Raw genomic sequence first — 23,563 nt, 5'->3', positions numbered from 1 at the left:
GATTGCTACTAATTGCGTACGTATCAATAACCAGGACAGAAGACATGCTGCATATAGGAATTAAACTTTTTCTAAAGCTCTAGTACATGAACATATCAAATCCCGCAGATTTTTTCTAGTATGGTTTCAGAGGTCTTACTTGATGGACATAAGCGCACAAGTGAAGACAAAAGATATTCTGTTTACCTGAAGTACATGAAGGTTTGAACTACATTCTAGTCCTGATCTTTCCAGTCAAAACTGTTTAAAAAACAACCCACCAAACAGTAAAACAAACAAGAAAACCCCATGCTTCCTCTCTACATAAAACTTTTCACAATTGTGTTTTCTGCCCACCACCTGGCTTTAAAAAGTATACGAACTTCTTTGAAAGATCATGTTTTTAGTCTGAACTCCAAATGAACAACGTGTAGGGCATGTAAAGAACAAGCACGTCATTAATGAAAGCTTTTCTCTAAAAAGGATAAACTTATTCTTGGGGAAAAGTGTGGAAACAGATGTTATCTAGGCAATATTCCTACAGGAAAAACGAATAATTTTGCCACACCTCAAAGGAAAAAATAATTGTGCTTAACAGGTAAGAAAATAAAAAAAATCAGAGCAAACCAAAAAATAAATCACAGAATATGCATCCTCGTTTTAATCATTAAGGATTACCTTTGAGCTCTGCTTTGGTGCTTGGCTTTGCACTTTCACAGGCTACACACTTCGTGGCCTCTGCTTTGTTTTGAACCAAGCAGGTCTCCCAATCCCAGCTTCCTTCAGGCTTCTTGAATTTGTCTAAATCCAGAAATTCTCCAGAAGGAGCAGAAAATGCAGATGCACTGCTACTGGTCACAGGTGTTGGACCCTCTGTGAGACAAACAAGACAGTTAACCATCCTGTTTGAACATGAACTATAAAATGAACATTAACTTTTAAATTTGATTTGTCAAATCCCACAGAAATGTTCAAAACTACTCCGCAACTCCCCCCCCCCCCGCCCCTGAAAAAAATAAAAGCCACCAAAAACCCACAAAGAAACAAACAAACAAACAAAAAAAACAGAGTGGAACTCAAAGCTTCCAAACAACACACAACTCTGTTCAGCACACAAGCTTCTGCTGCTGTTGACCACAGTGTAACCTCCATAAAGAGGCCTGACAGGTGCCTTTTAAAAAAAAGGTGCCTTTTAAGAGAGAAGCAGAAGATAACGCTTCAAATTCAAAACCGGAAAGACAAGAATGGCTCTTCCCTTCCACGGCACACGCAGAAAACTTTTATCCTAGTATTACTTGCATCGCTCTTCCTCCTGACAAGTGCAACGTAACCGTGCAATTCACTGCACCATGGTCACAGTAAACCCCTCATTTCCAAAATTCCTCCTTGCAATGGCAAGAGCCTCAGACAAAGATGCCGACTGACCGCTCAGAGGTTGGAAGTCCAAGAGAATCAACTCTGTCTGAAATCCATTATCTTACCTCAGGAAATTTCAGTCTTACCGCACAGGATGATTACAAAAGCCCGGTCTAGTCCATCTTAATTTGTTTCTTCCACGATATATTTGCACAGGTGTTTTTCGATGTAATGGCATGTTAAATGACATTTAGAGTCAAAGTTAGAATTAGAATCGTATTTTAAAAACAATACAACCACGCTCAAAATCAATTACGGTCACACACAATGGGAAACAACCCAGTACTGCCCTGAAGAAGTTACCCAGCGGGTCACTCGCTTTCTTGAAGCCTACCACTGACCTTCATAGGCATCTCTCTGCTTTAGCTTAAGACTAGTTAAGACTACACTGTCTTGAAATCTGGCTTCACATCTCCCCTCAATTACATACAAACGGTGAGTAGAGGCATTTTGGACACATTCTGTAATTTTTTTTACTTATTTTTTGAAAGAGAAAAACACTAATTTTTAACTCTTTCTATGGAGTTCTCATTTTCGCCAGTGAAAAATCACTATGTTGTTTTTAAATTAAGTCACCCACTTCAGCCATCTTCCCTCACCAGCTGCAAAGCTGGGGGTATCTGCATTGATCCAGCTCCGTACTAATACATTTCACAATCAGTTCAATTTATGCGACAGGCTGGAACCTGGGCTGAGACCTCTGAAGTGCCTGTAAACCAATCCTGCAGACAGCCGCTAACCCATCAACCGTACCTGGGAATCGTGTTGCTTAAAATATTCCATATATGCAACGTACTTTTATTCTGTACAAGATTCACAGAGGCTAGGATGGAAACAACAGGAAAAAAAGGACCATACCTGGTTTCTCAGACTGACAGGCTACACATTTGTTATCTTCCGTCTTATTTGGTACAAGGCATATTCCACAGTCCCAAGAGCCTTTGTCCTTCTTAAATTTGTCTTCAAAGCCCAGAGTGGCTGTTGTGTCAGTGCTGCTCGAGGAGGATGTCACTGTCACCGAGCTGTCTGTGACCACTGGTCATGTCAGAGCAGGCATTACTCCCGTTCCAGGTTTTGGTGTCTCACATGCTATACATTTTGTAGCTTCCGGTTTGTTTTGGACAAGACATGTATCACAATCCCACGTTCCAGGTACTGTTTTGAATTTGTCTCCAAAGCCCAGCATCCCTGCTGGGGGCGCTGCTGGCTTTGAGGTGTCGCATTGACTTGAACTTACTGTCTGTTTCATACTCTCAACTGTTGAGGCTTTAGTAGCTTGACAAGTTACACATTTGTCCTTTATGTCTTTGTTTTGCAGAAAAGGGTCACATGTATCAGATTGCCAGTACGATGCTTGTTTAGAAGTCTCTTTACCTGCAGAAAAAGTTGTTATTGCAGGCCTAGTATAAACCACTGTGCTTGTTGTAGGTTGCGCAGACGTAGAAGAGCGTGTTTTCAACAATCCAAAGTCTAGGAAGCAAGAAAAAAAAGTCTTCCTGTTAGCGCAGCACCTCACTACATGTAACTAAGTGACTTTACTAGAGGGCAAAAATTTCAACCCAGGTGCCAATGGTTACAACTAGACATTCAGACCGAGCGCAACAGGAAGTCCCCAGAAATCTTATCTAAACGGATGAAATTTCATCTGCTGCACTGGGTCACAACAGAACATTTCGTTAAAGCTTCATTTAACTCTTTGTTTCCAAGCAAGCTTTAAATCAACATTTTCACTGGTCGATACAAGTACAAACAGACAGTAGCTGACTGAAATCTGACAGTCCAACGTGGAATGGAAATAATACAATTTGATTAAGACGCGATGCCCAATCGAATCAGATTTCTAAAGCTCCTCCTTCCGTAGCAGATGACTCAAATCTACTCCAGTAACTGTACAGAAGTTTGTACTCGGAGCAGCAATCCATACGGTATTTTCCCACAGATGCTGAATATTAATTAAATAATAAAAACTCAAGACAATTGAACAACTGTCTAATTTTCTATAATTAGGACAACTCCTTATTTAAAAGGTGGCAATTTTAACAGAAAAGACAAGCTACTAATACAGAAAGACTAAAGGAAATGCATCTTAAACAGCAGCTCAAGTTGCTTGTAAATCTACCTTGAACATAGTTGTTTTGTGGTTTGTTTGTTGGTTTTTTTTAATCAAAAATGAAGTCTTTGAACAATGTGGATTTAGATTCTGCTTCTTTTAAACCGATAAAGAAAGTGAATGTCACTTCACTCAGAGGTCTTTCCTTAAACAAAATGCACAATGTATTTTCTCTCACTTAGCTCTTTCCAACAGAGAAATGTGCTGCCTTCTTAACAAGTATGTAAGTTAGAAGAAGACTTTTGGGAAAAGATCAAATTCAATAAAGCCCTTTTTCTTAAAAGATATCTTTTCCACAGACACACTTTATGAAACTGTTGAAAACAATTGCAATTGCTTAAAAACAAAATTCAGAAAAGGGTTTTTAACGTAAAACACTCCACTTCTGTTTGCAGTTTAAATTTTAATCCACAGGAGCCATTGTAAGCTAAGGCCCAAAGATTCGCAGCTTTCGCCATGTATTTGGAACTGAAGCTCTTTCCTATTCTTTCTTCACCTGGGCTGAAGGTGGGACAGGAGTGTTGAGCTTTACAAACATTTCCTTTTCAATTCCACAAATTGTATTTACTTAAAATGAAACATCGATTATCTGGCTAATTCTCTTAGTACCTCATTTACAATTACATCCTAACACGTAAAGGAGATGCAACCCATCTGCTTTTCATCTTGCAGTTTTACTTCCAGCAACAAACACCACTTAGAATAGAAGGGGGCAGATGCACCCTAACAAACGCAGCGCTTAATGTAATGCTCTCCTACATTCATATTTATAGCAGATACTCTATTAACCATAAGTCGTGTGTTGGTTTTTTTTTAATAAAAAATGCTAGCGTATTTTTTGCAGCATCTTTTTAAAAGGAGTTCATTATCTCACCAGGATTTTTTAGAACGTCTAAGACGCTTCCTTCCTTTAAGACGTGGGCAGTGGTGAAGGGACCACCAGCAAAATCTTTGACCTCCTCTTTCTGTGTGTTGATGTTGGTTGAGGTGGTGGTGTCTTTTGAAACAAAAGAAAACAAAAACAGCTTTCACAATGTGACCTAGTTAGAGCAGATTATACTCACTTTTGTTAGAAACAAGAATTTCCAGCTTCATGCTTCTCACATAAGAATCTTCACAAATTCTACTTACTTTGCAATGCTTTATGATTACAAGCAAAACAAAAAGCAACAAAACAAAACAAAAATTATAAAAGCAGATCTGTCACTGGAAAAATACTGCAGAAGTCCAACACTGCCTGGAATTGCTAGCATGCGCAGACAGGACAGATTGAAGATTTAATAAAGAAAAAAAGGAAAATCAGCACTTCAGATCTGAAGTGCTAAAGTTTCAGTTACCTAGGGTAAGAAAGGGCGTCACTGGAGTACCACTGGGTCCAGAAAGTTCTGCCGATTTTACAACGGGAACACTAAATGTAAACCCAATCTGCTATGAACAAGAGAGGTTTTTCAGATTCTCAAGCCACAGGAACTCCAATCGAATGCACACACAAAACCAAATCTGAAAGCTGCTCTTCACATTTGTAGCACGCATGCTGAATGACAAATTATAAGCCAGAAGCCTACATACTTTTCTCCATCAAGGCAGATTCTGCTTTAGTGTTCTGCAACAGCCTACTAAATGCCTAAGAAAAAAAGTCAAGCTCCTTTATTATTTTACTTACAGAAGACGTAGGTAGCACTTCTGCCTCAGTAGATTTCACAACTGGAGATGAAAACGCAAACTCAGGACTGCTAACAGTACTTGTTGGTTGTATCTGTATTTTCAAAAGAATTAAAGGTTTATATTTAAGAGCAACAACTACCTGAATTCACTATCCAACAGAAGTCCCGCAGTGACGTCGAAAAACCTGATGTTTGAGTTATTTTGCAGATAAAAGTAATAATAAAACACAGGGAAGTTTCCAAGTGGGTATAGGACAATATCTTCAAAACCAAATTCCAGAAACTGAGAGGAAAAGCTGGAGATGCTACTTAGGTCTAAATGCACGGAAAAGCAAGCCAGGAAGCTGAAGAACGGCAAACTCAGCCCAATGATACTCCAAGAACTTCAGCAAACACCTCAACATGTTAAAGCAGCTGTCTACTTCAAACCGTACAAAAAATATTTCAAGTACTCTGGAACAGATTAATGTTTATTTTATTGCAATAATATACCAATTATTGCACCCTAGGCTCATTCTATGTGAGGCTCATATGACCACGTTACCTCTAATTTAATAACTTAAATAAAGTTGTGGTTTAACCATTGCAGGCAACTAAGCACCACACAGCCACTCGCTCACTCCCTCCAAGTGGAACAGGGAAAAGAACCGGAAGTAAAGAAGTAAAGTTGTTAAATTTGAGGTAGCATTAATGACTCATCGCATGTAATGGCTACCTGGAAAGACAAATGCCATAACCCTGTACATACTCCCCACTCCTTCCCCTTCTTTCCCCCAGCATTTATTGCTGAGCATGATGCTAAATGGTGTGGAATATCCCTTCGGTCCTCTGGGCTCCGCTGTCCTGGCTGAGTGCCCTCCCAGCCTCTTGTGCATCCCCGACCTCCTCGCTGGCAGGGCAGCGTGAGAAACAGAAAAGGACTTGTCACTGTGTAAGCACTGCTCAGCAACAGCTAAAACACCAGTGCCTTACCAACACTGTTTTGCTCACAAATCTGCAACACAGCATCATCTACTACGAAGAAAATTAACTCTACCCCTGCCAAAACCACTATAAATAACTTGGCATAAAGTCCACACCCCCCTTCCCCCGCAGACTTCCACAGCATTTGAAGCAGTTATACAATCACGTTAAATGGGAGTTGGCAGGCTCTAAGACTGAGAGAAGCAGAATCAAAACATTTATGCCTTTTTCCCCAAACTGGCATACAACCCCAATTCATTCAGCTGCGTAGAAACTAATATTTGTTAGTTTCATGAGCACCACAGAAAAAGTCAACTCGCAATAAAGCAGTATACTCATTGTAAACATTATTTATAGCATAAAGATTTACCTTGCCCGCCGCCGTCGCTGCTGCATCTGCCATGCCTGCCGCCTCCGTTGAATTTGCCACGCTTGTCGTTGCCGCTGTTGACCTTGATATGTCCTTTGTCATCAGCAGGTATGGCATGCCCGCCGCCATTATTGGATATGTCAAGCCTGAGGGCACTGTTGAACACGTTATGCCTGACGTCGCCGTTGTATATATCATGTCCTCCACCTCCTCCTCTGATAGATCTGTCAAGTCCTCCACCTCCGATGGATCTGTCATGCCCTCCACCTCTGATGGATTTGCCATGCCCGTCGCAGCTGCTGGAGTTGCCGTGCTCATTGCTGCTGTTGAAACAGCGCTCGGTGACGCTGAGACAGCGCTACTACCAACGAAACTGGAATTGAACTGAGGCAGCGATGCAGCACTGATGGGTAGGGGTATTTTCGGTAGCACTGGTTCCTCCACTTCCTAAAGTTGCAAATTTTAATTTTTCTTATACAAGACATACTACTTTCTCACCCCATCCCACCCAATTTATTAACAAAATTAAATAGAACAAAAATCCATACAAATTAAGAGAAAGCAAGTTTCCAGAAGAAATCCCGATCTCCCCACCTCTGTCTACCACGTCATTTTAATTTATGGCAGGCCTGCTTCCACATTATACTCTATTCAACAACTGTACAGCAAGAACACTGAAAGTTAACTCAAAACCTGTGCGGAACAGAGATGCACAGATCACATTTTTTTTCTTTCTTCTCTGTACTTTAGTCATCAAAGCTCTAGAGAAGCATCATCCTTTCTAACTACCCTCGCATGGCTTCAATTAAGAGTACACTCTCAAGACAAGTGAGAAAGTGTTCCTCTTGCAAAATTAGGCAGGATAGCTGCCAAAGTTTCTAAAGTCACTACAGCAGTGAACGTGGAAAAAGGTAATGTTTAAAGAAGCAGGTAGGTTCAAAAACCAAACTAAACACAAAAAGCACCAAAGAAAGTCAGACTAGCAGCACTGAAGATTGTGTTCTGGTAAATACAGTCTATACCATGTATCAGGATGCAAATATAAAAATCAGAAAACAGCCTCTTAACAACTTCAATTTTCATCCCTGCCACTTACTTTATTTGATTACTAAGATTGGATGAGTTATGTTTTAAATGGCATAGGAAATCTGACCAAAATTTGTACAGTACTATCATGATCTACTTAGAAATGACTAGGCAGGGATGTAAGTTGGTACTACTGATATTCAGTGCATCCTGTAGCTTACATCTGTTTCACAGTTTTGATTTGAAAAGTTTATGGAACTTTTGATATTTGGACCATTATTTTATTTGTGTTACAGGAATAAACAACAGTGTTTACGATTTCTTTATATTGCATCATCCTGAAGTCCCATTTAATGATTTGAAACTTAAATTAACTTAAATACTTAATATTAACTTAATATTAATTAAATACTTAATATTAACGTAAATACTTAAATTAACTTACAGGCAGCTTATATAACATCCAATAAAAGAAAAATTAATCTGAATATTCATGGTCATAGTTTTATGGAATAGATTTTTCCTATTAAAATGAGAAAAAAACTCTCTCACAATGAGTTTGGTGAGTATCAAAAACTGAGTCATCGTTAGCAGACATGCAGAATGCTGTCTTCTACTACTCTTTCAAACTCTTGGCCTGTATCTTTCTGTATGACTTAAATATGAAACCAAAAATTAAGCTTTTTTTTTTCTTTTTATACTTGGCACTCGTTTCAAGTATCATTCCTGTAGAAAAACTATACAAACCTTCACCAAAACATTACTTCTCTTCTTAGGACTCATTCATTCAATTGCTAACGAGAAATGTTATAGTTTGAAGAATCTCCAAGGTAAGAGAATTAAAAATTTCAAAATTACATAAGCAAAGTTCAGGTATTCAAAGACAGGAAATCAATTGGAGCCTGCTCTGAAACCCACAAGAAAACAAAAACAATGCAAAAATAAAGCGGTATTGTTATAATTTACTATGATGCAATAAAACTGACACACTTAGCTAGTTACTTCAGTAAGCTCAGTGACAGCAATTAATTTAAGAGTCACTTACCTGTTCTTGTACAGCTCCTGATAAATAGTGTATTCCTCTTTCCCTTCTCATTTTGCCGCCTCCGCTACTCACTCCTGAAGACAGACCACTGGACGCAGCAGTACTGAATTTGTAGCTGGTCACATTGCTAGCACACGACAGTACAGAAGTTGGGGGAAACAAGAGAAAAAAAAATCACCAGCCAAATTTTTTTTCAAGATATTAGAGCTGTTATTAGTCCTAGAATTGAAACCTGCTGATCAGAAAAAAACTAAAGCTGTCTCACAAGTTGCTAAACGCTGGTAAATACTTGATGTTCTAAATAGGAAAAACTTTATTAACAGCAGCAATGAAAAGGACATACATAAGTGCACCGTTCACATGGGAACAATGACTAAGCCAGAAGACCTGAAATAGAAGAGCTGATTTAGATTGTTATTTTCCAGTGCTTCCTTTAAATAGGACTGGTTCTCTGATTCTGCGATGCACGTGTATCTTTTGCAGGGATATAAAAGAACAGCTCACAAAAATACAGAAAGAGTGCACATATGCACACATACACATGGGAAACACTGCCAACAGCTCTGATAGAATAGGGACGCCTTAGACTTGTGTGGCAAGGTAATATGGCCTAAGCTTCAGAAGCAGCTCTGGCTTTCATGTGGCCATCAGCAGGAACAGCAGAGGTGTTTGGGTATGCCAACATTCCAGAAGTCTTTTCAGACATGAATACAGATCCCTTTTGTAAGGCATACAAAGGCGTTTTTCTGGTACTTAAAAAAGCCTAGCTCAAAACCAGAAAGATATCCTAATCCAAGAGCAAATGGGGAAAAAATAACCCAAACCAGAAGTGGAATAGGGAATAACTCTAACAAAAGTACTATGGCAAGAAAATGAAGTATGCCTGGAAAAACTGTGACCTCAAAGCTTATCTTGCAGCCAATCAGTCAGTCAGTACAAAAGTGCATTAGATCGCACTGGAAGACACCAGGTCAAACTCCCACAATACTGAGGAGGAGAACTGGTCTAAACTTGTCAAATACTTGACAACAGCCTGCTTAGCACTGTAACTGCATAGAGGAAGACAGATCCCTAAGGCAGATGCTCAGACTTTTCTCTAATCCAAACTGTCAATCCATTAGAATTCTGAAAAAAGTCTTACATCAAAATAGATCTTCATTCAGACAACTATCGCTTGCCCATAACAGCCCATATTCCTCTTTCTGTTAACACCTGTGAGCTTCAAGGGGGCAAAGACAGTTGTCAGCCTTCAAGCAAGTCTAATCTACAATTGGACTCAGGATATAAAATATATATATATATACACACACACGCATAGATATATAGCATTGGTGGGCCAGAGATTTACTGAGTATTCCAACTCAACTGTCCAAAGGGACTCTTGCCAGCAGATCAGTGTGGTGCTCCTGCTCCAGAACATGGCACCCAACAGAGACCAGCATCACAAAAAACACTACCACCACTACCTACTCTACAAACAAAAGGTAGGGCACTGCAATAAACTTTGTGAACGAAATCAAAAGCAGTGTGAGTTTTCTGTATCTCCTTCCTAAATGGAGAAGTAGAAAGGAGTTCTAACAAAGACAATTTAGAACAGTTTGAAAAAAACATAATTAAAACCCAGCACCTGATTGCACCTGTACCAGAACCTTAAAGCCAGTCGCTTCCACCCCTAAAAAGGTGGTTGTTGTGAAGTCCAACTTTTAGATGCCAAAACAAAGTGTTGAGTTCTTTCTGCAAGCCAAAGAATGCCCATGGTCACCTAAGAATTGCTTGGCAGATGAGCATAGAGTCAACAAAATTCCCTGCTACTGTTCTTTGAAAAGAGCGACTCCCTAAAAACAGAGTGCAAAGTCTCTTAACTCAAGCATTATTACCCAAAACACCATTTGCCCAGAAGGAAAAGCCATCAATATTATCTGGAGGATAACTCATTTGACCTAAACCAAGAAAGCAGTATAACACAAAGCAGTCTCCTCAAGAAGAAATTCAATTAATTCTGCTGGATTTTTTTTATTTTAGAGATGAGTTAGCATTTGGCCTCAAATGATTCTAAAGAACACATGGTCTTCATGTGAACTCAAAGCAGACAATTAACTTCATCATGAAAGGAGTATTAAAAAAAAGAATAATAAATCATAAATCTTCCTCCATGTTTTTGCTTAAAAAATAAAGAAAAAAACACATCAATAAACATCCTCCTGAACTGTAACTCACTTCGCCTACTTCACCTTCTAAAGAATGCTTCAGAAAGAATCATCCCATTAGGACAGAGCTTTCAAACTGCAAGCAATTAAATAGCTAAAACTAATAGCTTTTCCCCTAGGGAACATTAAGAGGGACAAATTATTTTGTTATAAGTAAACTGAGTTATAAACCATGAAATATCTGTCAAAGCAAAATTTGTAACGCTACAGATTTAGTTAAACTACAAAATGAGCCATATTTCCTGTAGAAGGAAAAAATAAGGCCTCCAATAGCAAAGATCCTTTCTGTGGATACAGCATTATAACGTGCTTCGTTTCCCATCTTCGTATCCTTCTCAGAAGATAAACTTGGGATAAAAAGCGGTGTATCAGTACTTTTATTCTTGCTCATCTTCCTTCCTTTCATAAAAACAACAATTTTCTCAAAGTTATATTGATCTTCAAACACAATCCAGACTTTGCAGCTGCCTCAAAATACAAAATTTTCATTGGATTTCCCATTCCTTTTACTGAGAACTGTCACCACCTTTCAGGTGCAGACCGTACTGAAAAAGGAGATTTCTTTCTTTCTTCAAGTAAGTTTTAAATTAATAGATGTCATACCTTTCAGATGGTTCTGCTCGCTGTTCTGCAGGCAAAGTCTTCTCTCTCATCCCCTGCAAGTTAAGTTTAGTTCAAGACTTAGCTGAATATGTACAGAATACACAAAGTACCAACAACCACTTCATGTGGTTTTTTGTGGTTTTTATTTTATTTATTTATTTTTAATTTTATAGCCCTGAATACACCTCACCTACTTAACGTTGTTCCCTAATTCAGCATTGTGGGTACAGTTCAGTTAAATTTTGGGGCTAAAGTAAGCATCACTGCTTCACTCAGCATTGAGGACAAACTGATAGAACACTAAATCAAATTTGTCAAATCCTCTAACAAAGAAAGTAATTATTTTAAACAAAATGACAAAAATTGTGTGTGTGGGGGGGAGAGTTTTCATCAAAACTTGTGTTTGCCAACCCCGTAAAAGGGACATACTTTTCTGTTTTCTATCATTTATCAACAAACAAGAAAAAAAAAAACTCTACCCCCCTAAAAACTAAGCAGTTGCTGCTACATTCATTTTAGAACTTTACCAAATGGAGATTGTGCTGGCTAAACAATACAGAGATTGAAAGAGTTAAAAGCAATAAGCAACCAGTATTACTGTCCACTTTGATTTCCAGCCTAAAAAGCCCATACACTTAACACGTGGTCATTTGTACACTCAGACTGATACTGGAAACACAGATGTTTTCGCAGAAAGAGATGCCCATTTAATTTTATGGAAAATTTATCAGACTCCATCTACTCCAAAGCAATCAAAACCGATAACTCAGCACATTGTCAGAACTCTCACTTGGAGCACATAGCTCACCTGGAATAGTTTACACAGAACACGAGCATGTTTCATCAGTGACAGCTTTGTGTACATGAGAATATAAAAGGAAAACATTTCTGTCTTTTAATATTCTTTCACTGAGAACAGGATGACTCAATAGCACATCATGACATCGTGAAAACAACCACAAGACACTGAGTGTTCCAAAAACAGAATTAAATCCATAAAAGCTCAATCTATTTCACAATGGTTCCCACTGCCTTAAAGCTCGCCTCAAACATACTATCAGTACTTTTTGCAAAGATAGGATAACAATTGGTTTGAGAAACATTCCAAGACTGGAAAAAAAAAACAGGCACATAAGGACTCAAAAATGTACTCACTTGGTACTTTGTGTCTACTCTCTGGCAAATTTTGCTGGACTGAGTAGTTGAAGTCGGTGATGGTTCAGAATACCGCGTATAACGCATCGGTTGATGGTTTACCATTGGTGTCACAAGTCTCTTAACAGGTGGAGGCTGGAATGCATTCTGGGATTCCAGCTTTGAAAGGGAAACAGCAATCAATTTATCCTTACGTCCACCCAAATTAATTCCAATATTTATTGATGAAAACAAATTACAGAACTATAAACCTCCCCCCATCGGTCTTGGCACTCAGTGAATACGATTTGAAAATTCTGAAGACCGTTCAACTTGTAGAGGGAAATCACCAGAAAACCAGTAACGAAATCCATAAAGCTATATATAAGTAGCCAAAGTCTGACTGAATTCCATTTCAAAATTTGGCAGTTAGCTTCATAGACAAAATAATTCATGCTACCATAATTAAAATAACCCATGTTCCTAGAATATGCTCCTATCTTTTCCTCTGCCCACACTGTGATTTTTTTTTTTCAGTAGCTTAATTCATTAATTTAACATTCGAAGTGTTAAGCAACTAATTATACAGGCTTCTGGGCTTTACATCCCCTACATTTTCCCTCTTCAAAGTTACACAAACAATAGAACACACTCAAAAAAACCAACTTGTCAGTCTTACAATAATCTCATTCATTAAAATATGATCCAATGCTTTACATGTGCATTAGATGCACTTCACGTAGTGGGTTTGACTTCCCTTTTCAAAGCATTTTCACAGACCAGAGTTAATTTTTAACACAGACCACTGCGTGTTCTGCAAAACTGACTTAACTGAACTGTCAGACAGAAAACAAACCCTAAAGGCTACAAGATTTACCGATGGCTCCGCCTGCAGTCTTAAGGATCAGAAAATACAGTCTTAGGAAGCATGCTATTGTTCAAATCAATACCAACAGGAAATTTTTGTTTACGCTGCAGCTTTAATTTCACAGTATCTCCCAGCTCTTAGTAATAGGATTCACACTCTCTCTAAAGTATATAAAAATACATCTTTCTAAAAAATATTACATTCAGTTTGAAACCTTGAATAAGACATGTTTTATGTAAGTTCACAAATCTACTTCGAGTGAACGACGGTTCATTGCTGGTTTTAAAGGTAAAAAAGAAAAATATTAATTCCCCCAGTTAGGCATTTAATACACCAAGAGCTATTCTGCCTGGTACAGTTCCTTGAAATAAGAAAAATACCACATCACTGCTACCCACTGCAGAAGTTTAGCCCGAGTGCACAAGTGTTCCGTCAACCGCATGTTCACTTTAGCAGGAAAACACACGATCGTCTCCTCAGCAAATAATTGCTTCTCATCACGGGCTACCCTTCTCCCGCCACCATTATGAATTCTAGTATTATGAATAGACAATCTATCTCCTTTCACCCACTGACAGCTGCGTGCAACATTCATTTAGTGGCTGACAATTTCAGGCTCTCTGTTGCAAATCTGGCAGATCTTTCTTAATGCCTTATCACAGGTGTATTGCTATAATATAACTGAGAATTCACACCAGATTTGGTTTTAGTTATTTGGATAATATTTATGATATACTTCACTTCTCCATGCCCTTGTAATTTGGCAGATGGTGAAAAGATGGTCCAGGAAATCTGAGATGTTTGTAAACTCTGAAGTGATTGTAAACTTAATTATACATCCATCCAGTCAAGGAATTAGCACAGAAACTTCTTGAGACACTGTCCCTTTTCTCATTAGAACAGAAGATGAAAAGTTTGCACATCTTGTTATTTCCTTCAGTCACCTGATCTTCAAGTGGTCATTTAAGGGTTTTGCAATTTAATAAGCCCAAGGATACCCCTAACTAAAGTCGTCAAAAAAAGATGACTAGTTTTCATTTTTTAAAGAAAATGAAAGGAAATCATGCTTTACCACAGCATTATCACCAGTTCTGTGCTACCTCCAAATAGGAATTTAGGAGCGTTAAGATTTATAGCGTCAGAAAAGAAAAAGAAAAAAAAAAACCTCTACCCCCCTAAAAACTAAGCAGTTGCTGCTACATTCATTTTAGAACTTTACCAAATGGAGATTGTGCTGGCTAAACAATACAGAGATTGAAAGAGTTAAAAGCAATAAGCAACCAGTATTACTGTCCACTTTGATTTCCAGCCTAAGAAGCCCATACACTTAACAAGTGGTCATTTGTACACTCAGACTGATACTGGAAACACAGATGTTTTCGCAGAAAGAGATGCCCATTTAATTTTATGGAAAATTTATCAGACTCCAACGATGGTTCATCGCTGGTTTTAAAGGTAAAAATGAAAAATATTAATTCCCCCAGTTAGGCATTTAATACACCAAGAGCTATTGTGCCTGGTACAGTTTTGCAATTTAATGATACCCCTAACTAAAGTCATCAAAAAAAGATGACTAGTTTTCATTTTTTAAACAAAATGAAAGGAAATCATGCTTTACCACAGCATTCTCACCAGTTCTGTGCTACCTCCAAATAGGAATTTAGGAGCGTAAGATTTATAGCGTCGGAAATTAACAATTTTCCTCCTCTTTACTTTGAATGGTGATAAAAAGCACAAAAACTAGTTTTCTGTGCCCGAATGAACACGGAAGTCTGTACAAAGTCTATATGACCACTCAATCAGTATTTTTCTATTTGTGATCATTTCTTCAAGAGCAAACTTGCCTCAACAGGAATTTTAATATGCAGCTTCACCCCAAGTTGGGGGACAAGATAAAACGACTTGGTGTGTTCTAGAGTTGTTGCTCTCAACTTACAAAGATAACATAATTCTTAACCTGAGTAATCTTCACAGCCCATCATCTACTGTGGATACATGCCAATATTAACTTGATTTGATGTCTATGTCGTCACTGAGGTTTGAGAAAATTTTTCTAATAGTGATAAAGCATTGAAAAAGTTATCTACCTCAGCTTAAGACATTATTGGTTCTTACCTTTCTTCGTTTGGACTGGAAGTCAGTAATATCCGGTTTATCTATGTCCGGAGGCTAAGGGAAAAAACAAAGCATAACTATTAGAGGGCAATTTTTTTTTCCTGAGAGAGAGGGTTCCCTGCAACAAAAATGTGGGGGTTCATGGTCAACTTACACAACACAGCGGCAAAAGAGATGTCATTCTTTTAGCATCCTGTTGAAAAAATAGCGCAATAAATTAAACCGGCCACAGCGTAAGGAAGAATAGTTTTATCTTTATCCTTTGATGGCACATTTACTAAGTTTTATAAACACATGAAGCAAAAACAGATTAAAAGAAGTGCTATTTACCAACAAAGCGGTTGACAGCTTCTCCACTGCCTCCAAGATGCACCACGCTGAGGTACTCAAGGTAGCGTGGGACCACACAGTTTCTTGTCTAGCTTTCGCTCTCTTTTGTGCCTGAAAAATTAGCATTTTAAGTGTTACAATGGTCAATTCTCAGCTAAGGAGGCATGTATTTTATGTCCCAAGGCTACACTGATGATACAATCAATATATTCTGATGACAGAGAAACATGCAGTCACTGGGAGTTCAAGCCATAAAGAAGAGAATACATTCGGAGTTTAATGAAGTTTACCTTGGGCCTCAGTGCATCTTGCACGTGCTTGTTGCATGAGCAATAAAAGAACTCCGTACTTGTAAAAGGTCAAGACGGATGATGCCAGGACTGCTAAGGCCTCCGAAGCAGTAATCAGGGAAACAGAACTCAAGAAAAGGCTTGTGGTACAGAAAGCATTTTCAGTAACAACACAGACCTCAGAGTTTCACGATGGTCTAAGTGTACCATCTTAAAATCAGTGTATACAATCATAACCAGGAACTAGTTTTACTTCTCTCTTGCTTCCTCCCTTCCCCCAAGATTAAAGTTGGCTGCAAATCTTTGTCTTAAAAGATAAAGATCTGATTTAAACTGTAACAGATCTAAACATTACACTGAAAAAGTAAACTGTTTATTTGCACCACCCAACTTCAAATATCAGTCAAAAACTTCCTTTGGTGTGACTTTTTTTCTTCCCAGGTTAAACCCCTCATATAACCACACTGTGCTTATCACACGATGTGAAGACAGGAAGCAGACCACGCAGCATGTAAAAACACAAGTGAGACTCACAGAACCACAGAATGGTTAAGGTTGGAAGTGACCTCTAGAGATCGCCTGGTCTACCCCCCCGCTCAAGCAGGGCCACCCCGAGCAGGTTGCCCAGGACCATGTCAAGTCAGCTCTTGAAGACCTCCAAAGAGGGAGACTCCACAGCCTCTCCGGGCAACCCGTGCCAGGGCTCCATCAGCCGCACAGTGCAAAAGCATTTCCTGATGCTCAGACAGAGCCTCACGTTTCAGTTTGTGCCTGTTGCCTCTTGACCTGGCACTGGGCACCGCTGAAAACACAATGGCTCTCTATGCTCTTTGCACCATCCATTCAGGTATTTATATACACCAATAAGATCCCCCCTGAACCTCATCTCCTCCATACTAAACAGGCCCAGCAGTCCCTGCCTCTCCTCAGAGGAGAGGTGCTCCCAGTCCCTTGATCTTCTTGGTGGCCCTTCGCTGGACTCTCTAGTACCTTGCTGTCATTCACAGCAAGCAGCAAGAAGCAAGCTACTCTCTCCTTTAAAAGCCTAGTATTTTGGTTCCTCTTTTTACCATAATGCAGTAATATTGTAAAAAACAAAAATAGCTGACCAAAGAGGGTTCCCAGCTTTGCACCACAAGGTTTCAAGGTTTCCCGTAAGTGAGGTACTTGTACTGCCCTTTTTCCGTTGCACAAATGGACTGTCAGAACAGAGCCAGCAAACCCGCGTTTTCATTTTCTTCAAATTCCTTTTGATTTATCGATAAAAGTCACTTTCATTTAAATACATTCCTACCAAACCTGATTTGACTTTCCTTTTCGATTCAGCTCTAGCTAATCAGAGTTGTCAGCAGTTTTTATTTGCTATTTCCAAGAACTCTTGGGGGCAAATAACTCTCTCCAAGAACTATATGAATCGTTCAAAACAGAAAGCATGTTACTGCTTATCTTGAGACTGCATTTAGTCCTGCATGCCTCTGTGTACCAGAAGAACAAAGGATCAGCAAAGTTGATTTTAGATATTTTCAAAGACTGCAGGTTTATACAACATATCCATAGCATGAATGTAGGCATGCTTGGAAAAGAAGATCCACAGATAAATATTAGCCAGGTTTGACTACTGTAGCTTTTGCTACCATAAACACAAGTTTTCAAAGTTATGCTGTCATTGGTTTTTTTGCATCAAGTTATTTTAACGTAATGTAGTCAGAGGCAGACAATGGCACTTGAATGGAATTTTTTGAAAGACCTAACAACAGAAGAAACCCCAACTACCAACAACTAGCCCAAACTGTCATTCTTGTTCTTTCTGACAAGTGTTACCTGTGGTAAAAACTGTCATTAAAGAATTTAAACAGAAATCAATCTCGTCTATTTTTGTAGACCAAGAGGGCAGAAGAGCAACTGTTACCACATATTCAGCTCCCTGCTCAAAGCTCCTTTGGCAGTGCTGCTTTTTTTATTTCCATCACTATTTCCCACTACACTACTTTTCTCATACCTGATAAGGTTCCGTCTTTGGCTGCCTTGATCTTACAGCTGCACCACCGGCATAGGCCGTCTTTCCGGGGTAAAATGGAGAAAACCCAAGCTGGTTTTGCTTAAAAACAGACGTGCTTCCACGTACCTACGGAAACACAGTATGAGAAGTGGATAGAAAAACAGGTACACATTCAAACTGATTAAAAGAAATACTGTGCAGTACTTACAGGACACAGTCCTCCAAAAACAAATAAACTGAATGCAGGTTTCTTAGAGCTAGCTGCAGAATGCTGCGAGAGGGAATGAGTTCTTTCAGCTTCTGTGGGCCAGAGCAGTGACGATGAAGTATTTTTTAAAACTGCAACATCTGCCAAAATGACGTATGCTAGATGTAAATGCCACTCGTACGTACAGAACTTTAACAATAAAGATCACACTAATTCAAGTTCTTCAGTACAGAAAAATAAGCATGACTTCAGCTTCTTTAAATAGATCAACTTCACGTACAGACTGAAAACCAAGTATCACCTACAAACTTGAAAACTGTTCACAGAGCTGCAGGTAGTTTTCAGCAATCTTACCAAGTTAATACTGTGCTTCCAATGCAGATATTTTTTTCCTTCAGGCTAAGATAAAAGAGGACCGCATAAACATCAGTGCATTTGTACGGACAAAGCTTTTTTCTATGTTGGTAAAAGGCTGGAGGCCAGCACAGATCATAATCGCATAGGTTTTAAACCTGGAAGATTCCCCAAAGGCTGCTCTAAGAGTTAACGATCTTCTGCCCATGTATGTTTTACGAAGACACACCAGAAAGTTCTAGTGCACTCAGGTTATATTGCTAAAGCCCAGCAACTCTACTCTCAGCTGTACAAAAGTTCTCTGCAAAACCTGCTGAGCACACGTCAGTCCCTGTCTATATGGGGGACTAGAAAAAGCTGCAAACCTGCTGTTCGCCCTTTCAGCGAGAAGACCTACGTACCAACCTACATCGACACGATGCTTATTTTTTATTTTAAAATGGTGTGCTTTCCTCAATGAATTTGGCAAAAGACATGAAAGTATTGACAGCTGAAGCCTTCTACCAAGAAAGGTCAAAAAACAGCCTATAGCTTATGACAGAGTAGTTTCTTTATCTTCTCTTGCTGAAACACAGGAAAACATCTCGTGTTCCTGTTTGTCACCTGCACTTATTCACATTTAACCAGCTGTCTGTTAGATATTCTGAGTCACTCTTCCTTCTAGACAATCAGCCTAGTTGTCAAGCTACGGCAAGTCAGCCTGATTTCCTACCGTCCCAGTTCAAAATTTACATATAACCTAGCTGAACGTGTATATTTCAGCATTGACTCTTTCTAACATCAGGGTATCATAAACGTATTCCAAAGCACGCTTCTATTAAAAAGGTGATAGGATTATATACTTCTAAAACACTAAAAATTCAATTTAATTCTCGCATCCAAAGTTGACATTCACCTATTTTATTTACTAAGGTGATGTGGAATATTAAAGAACGCAAGGTACTTCACATTAAAAAAAAAGTCAATTAAACAGAGAACACAAAAATCACCTTCATCAGATGCTCTAGAGGAGGAATCACTGGTTGTTGAGATGTTATCATCGTCTTGTTGAGAGGTAGAATCTTCTATTTCTTTTATGAAGGACAGCCTAGGACTGCCAATGCCAAATACAGAAGATGTCGAGGGCTGACAAGGTGGGACAGGAGAATCCAGCATGGTATAATTCAGACGGCTCCGATGACGAGAGGGCCTTGTTAACACAACTGGGAAGTTCAGTGCTGATCTACTTGTGGATGGTTCTAGACAAGAACAGGGAGATAATTAGCTTTGCTATAGACAAGCTCACAGAAGCCAAAACCTGTTTCCTATCGACAGCCATGCTATTGCCAAGTTCTAAGCGCAAAAAGAGAGAAGCCAAATTTAACTTCTTCCTCACCCAGATACGGTTGCATCTAACTGTCTGGCTACAACAACAACACTGCTTGCGATACACAGTATTAATGTTGCATCCAGAAGTAGTTAACTATGAGGTTTTACAACACCACATTCTGACCCCGTGCTCAAATGCTCTAACGCTGACTTGGCCGTTCACTAAATCAAACATATATACTCCTTCTCCCATGTACAGCTTGCAATAAGCTTTACAAAATTTGAGATTACACGGTAAATTACAGATAACACTGCAGCTTCCATAATATTGGAACAAAGGTTACATTAATCTGAATACACAACATGAAAATGAACGTTTGCAGTACTTTTTTCCCAAGTTCTTCCATATCAGCTCACGTTAGAGGCAAAACATCATCTCCTACCCATTAACTATTGGGATTTTGACCCAAGGGACAAGGATGTTGACCCAAGTAACCAGATGAGCATTTTTCCCTCTTGAAGCAAAGGGTCTGCAAACAATGCCAGTGGCCTGGAATAGGTGGCCTTGAAGTCTATCTTGCTAAAAAAAATCTTATTCTTAAGCATAGTATTCGACACCCACGGACAGCAACATAAGCTGCAAAAGGTTCCAGGGTGTCCACCTGCTCCTGATCTCCTGGAGTTAGCAAGCTTGCAGTGCAGCTGTTCTTACTGAAAGCTCCTTTCACGCAGTTACATAGGAAAGCCAACATGTGTTCCTCAGTCACGAAGACCTTCTCTATTCTTTTCTCCAAACTCATTCCCAAGCTACAGCTACACAGAAAGCCATCAATCTCCTTGTTTACAATTAGATGAGATTGGAGGCAAAGATATTTCCTCCTTATTTTTTGATTCTGCCAACAACAGAAGCAACTGACTTTCCACATTATCTATGGTTACCTACGCACGCTCAGACAAAACTTCTTTACTTATTAAAAGCTGACTTCCCCAAAACAGCTAATTTAAGAGAAACTCAAATAAGAATAGATGCAAATTTATACAACAGGACTACAGGAACAGTGAGAGGCACTGGATATAAGACAAATTAATCTTTCATGAGGTAAAGGAGTTGCAAACCTCGTTGCCAACGGTCCAAATACCTTTTCAAAGACACCCCCTCCCCCCGCGTAGACCTTAAAGTTATTGAATATTTTAAGGATAATAATCTCATAAACCACATCCGTGCACAAGTTCCCCAGTTCACCATCAAGTTAACGAGGAACTTTACTAAATTGATCAAAGCCCAAAACAAAAAAAAAACAAAACAAAACAAACAAAGTCGGGACACGAGACGGAATTTTCCTCTGCCATTCTAGCATCTAGTCTTTTGTTTCGAAGACTGCAAAACAAATTAATTTTTTTAATTGCCTTAGGCAATTAGACAGATTTTCATTCCATATCTTTTAAAAGATGGAAAATGCAACCCAGCACACTTGCAAATGACTTATTTTCAGCATTTAGCACCTGGCTAATAGAGTACCTAAAGTTAACTGATGCCTTCCAAGAGCATAAGATGTATGCTTCGTAACTGTGTATACAGTTTAAAGCTAAGACGGTTTCACAAACAGTTGTTTTGACTTTTTTTGGGTTTTTTTCATTCTGTCAAAACCCTCATTCCAATTTCCTTTTGAAATTCAGATTCAAAACTAGAAATCTGTGAATAAATACAGATGGCCAGAATTCCAAATGATTTTTCACATACCTCGTCTACTAATTCCTGCTGGTTCAGGCGTGAATCTCTCATCGATTATGGTATCTTCATCTGAATAATCGTGGTGATAGTTTACCGGAGTCTCCTCCTGGTTTGCAGATTCATTTCTGTCTACACACTCCTCCTCACGCTTATTGAAATACTTCTGCAGCCAGGCCGGTACAATATTTTTCACCGTTTCTGTCATTCTGCTAATTATTCCCTGCTTGAAAGAAAAAACACTTAATTACAGAAACGCAGTCAACAGCATATGCTGCGATACCACCTTCCACGGACCTTGAAGACAGATATTATACAGCAAATATTCAGAAGACGACGACGAGGTTGATCCCTGGCATAGGATCGCTACACTTCTGGTAAACCTAAAATTCACCTAAGATTGATTTACAACTACCTATCACTTTCTGCACTTCCAAGTGACCTTGGCAAGGTTCAAAGTTTTGAAACCTCTGCCAAAATTCACCAGCAGGTCGTCAATCTGCAAGGCTATCAGGAAACTCTACGCCTGAACAGCTCCTGACCTACAGACTTGTTCCAGGACTCTTCCTCTTCGCACCCTCCCGTGAAAACCAACTAAACCAGAAGTTCAGCAATTATCTACTGCGACAGTCAGGACCATACTACCCATTAAAATCAGTGAATCTAAATATTTTCAATTTTAGTAATGCTGAATTGCAGTGACTATACGCACAAAAAACAGTTCTGCTCTCAACAGTCAGGCTAACCCAGAAGATGTCCTGGAAGAAACACAGCTATAGCTATAGCACCAGCACCTCCTCTTGCAAGAGCCTTCTAAAGCTGTTGCTGTATTTTGTAGAAGACTGACTCTGCGGCATACATCGGGTACGATCGGAGAATTCCCACCTGACCGAAAGCCCCAGGAACTACGGTTAAATAAAAGATAAATTAATATAAATGAATATAATTAATAATAAAAATTAATAATAAAAATTAATATCCAGAAAGCTGACAATCATGAGCTAGGCATCCTGCTAATCATCCCTCCTGCAGGTAGGGAGAAAAAAAAAAGTAAATTAGATCCAGGACTAGTTCCCAGGAACTTTGAAGCTGCTAACTATACTGCCTACAGTGCCCAGGCACCTTCAGAGCTTAATGGTAAGAGACAGAGGGTTTGGTGGGCTGTAATTACGATCACAAGCACACAAAACACATCTATTTAAGTATTTCTAAGAATCGACTTATCGACTAAAGTTGTAGGGGGAAGGATGAGAAAAACAGCGGGGTAGGGATCAGAACCAGAGGTATAACCTCACAAAATCGCATCGGTCGCTTTCGTGCCTCCCCAACTGCATCACTGAGAGACAATTAACATTAAGCCACAGAACCTTCTGCAGAGTGGACATGATATTGAAAATAAACTGAAATTAATTGACAAATGCTCTAAGCAAGCTATCTGCTCAAAGCTCGTCCTTTTACGTTATGAACATTTGCACGATTCGTCTGGTTACAAAGCTAACTGCTATAATAAATGCACACATGTAACACCTATCAGTTTGTCTATTTATCAAATCATTAAAATTCTTCCCCGATAAGTTACTGTTAATTTGATCTGCGCTGGATGTGCAGCAGCCATTCTCTGTGCAGAATCCCCCAGATATCCCCACGCACGTGTTTGCTCTGGCACACTCTTTAAATAAACCTACTGGAAAACACGCAGAGATAACAGACAATGGAAAAGTTAGAAAACCATCTCCACTGATTATTTTTAATCCACGTGTAAGGTTTATCAGTTAGCTACACAGTGTCGGCACACGCAAGCTATGGCACTTTCAACATTAATGCACTGTTCAAGCCAGAGGTTTC

General features: G+C 39.1%; 2 protein-coding genes across 6 annotated transcripts in view; both read right to left on the bottom strand.

The window, feature by feature from the left end:
* Positions 1-23,563, bottom strand: part of LOC308187409 (uncharacterized protein) — a 41,914-nt gene that overhangs the window by 4,075 nt on the left and 14,276 nt on the right. The window contains exons 3-7 of one of the 4 annotated variants that reach the window (XM_080609559.1): positions 11,384-11,436; positions 8,574-8,700; positions 6,503-6,949; positions 4,380-5,261; positions 91-2,865 (exon numbers count right to left, since the gene is read on the bottom strand). The exons of 1 other annotated variant lie outside the window; for it this stretch is intronic. In XM_080609559.1, coding sequence (XP_080465685.1) covers positions 5,130-5,261; positions 6,503-6,949; positions 8,574-8,700; positions 11,384-11,433 — 756 coding nt within the window. In that variant the 5' untranslated portion in view covers positions 11,434-11,436 and the 3' untranslated portion in view covers positions 91-2,865; positions 4,380-5,129. Of the gene's footprint in view, positions 1-90; positions 2,866-4,379; positions 5,262-5,282; positions 8,352-8,573; positions 8,701-11,383; positions 11,437-23,563 lie in introns of those variants that run through there. 2 more of the 4 variants (XR_013944666.1, XR_013944667.1) reach the window with 2 other exon arrangements.
* LOC308187407 (nuclear pore complex protein Nup153-like) lies at positions 12,056-22,767 on the bottom strand. 2 transcript variants are annotated; one of them, XM_080609556.1, is made up of 7 exons: positions 21,731-22,767; positions 19,671-19,919; positions 18,328-18,467; positions 18,120-18,245; positions 15,831-15,941; positions 15,655-15,693; positions 12,056-15,554 (listed from the first exon to the last, which is right to left on the bottom strand). In XM_080609556.1, exons 1-7 carry the CDS (start codon positions 21,924-21,926, stop codon positions 15,474-15,476), a joined length of 942 nt encoding a protein of 313 aa, XP_080465682.1. In that variant the 5' UTR covers positions 21,927-22,767; the 3' UTR covers positions 12,056-15,473. The 2 variants fall into 2 exon arrangements, with proteins under 2 accessions (XP_080465682.1, XP_080465683.1); XM_080609557.1 differs by lacking the exon at positions 15,655-15,693.

The sequence above is a fragment of the Anser brachyrhynchus genome (assembly GCF_964034855.1).
Source record: "Anser brachyrhynchus genome assembly, contig: SCAFFOLD_63, whole genome shotgun sequence".
Lineage (NCBI taxonomy): Eukaryota > Metazoa > Chordata > Aves > Anseriformes > Anatidae > Anser > Anser brachyrhynchus.
The sequence above is the reverse complement of the archived record's forward strand: the minus strand, read 5'-3'. Positions and strand labels throughout refer to the sequence as shown.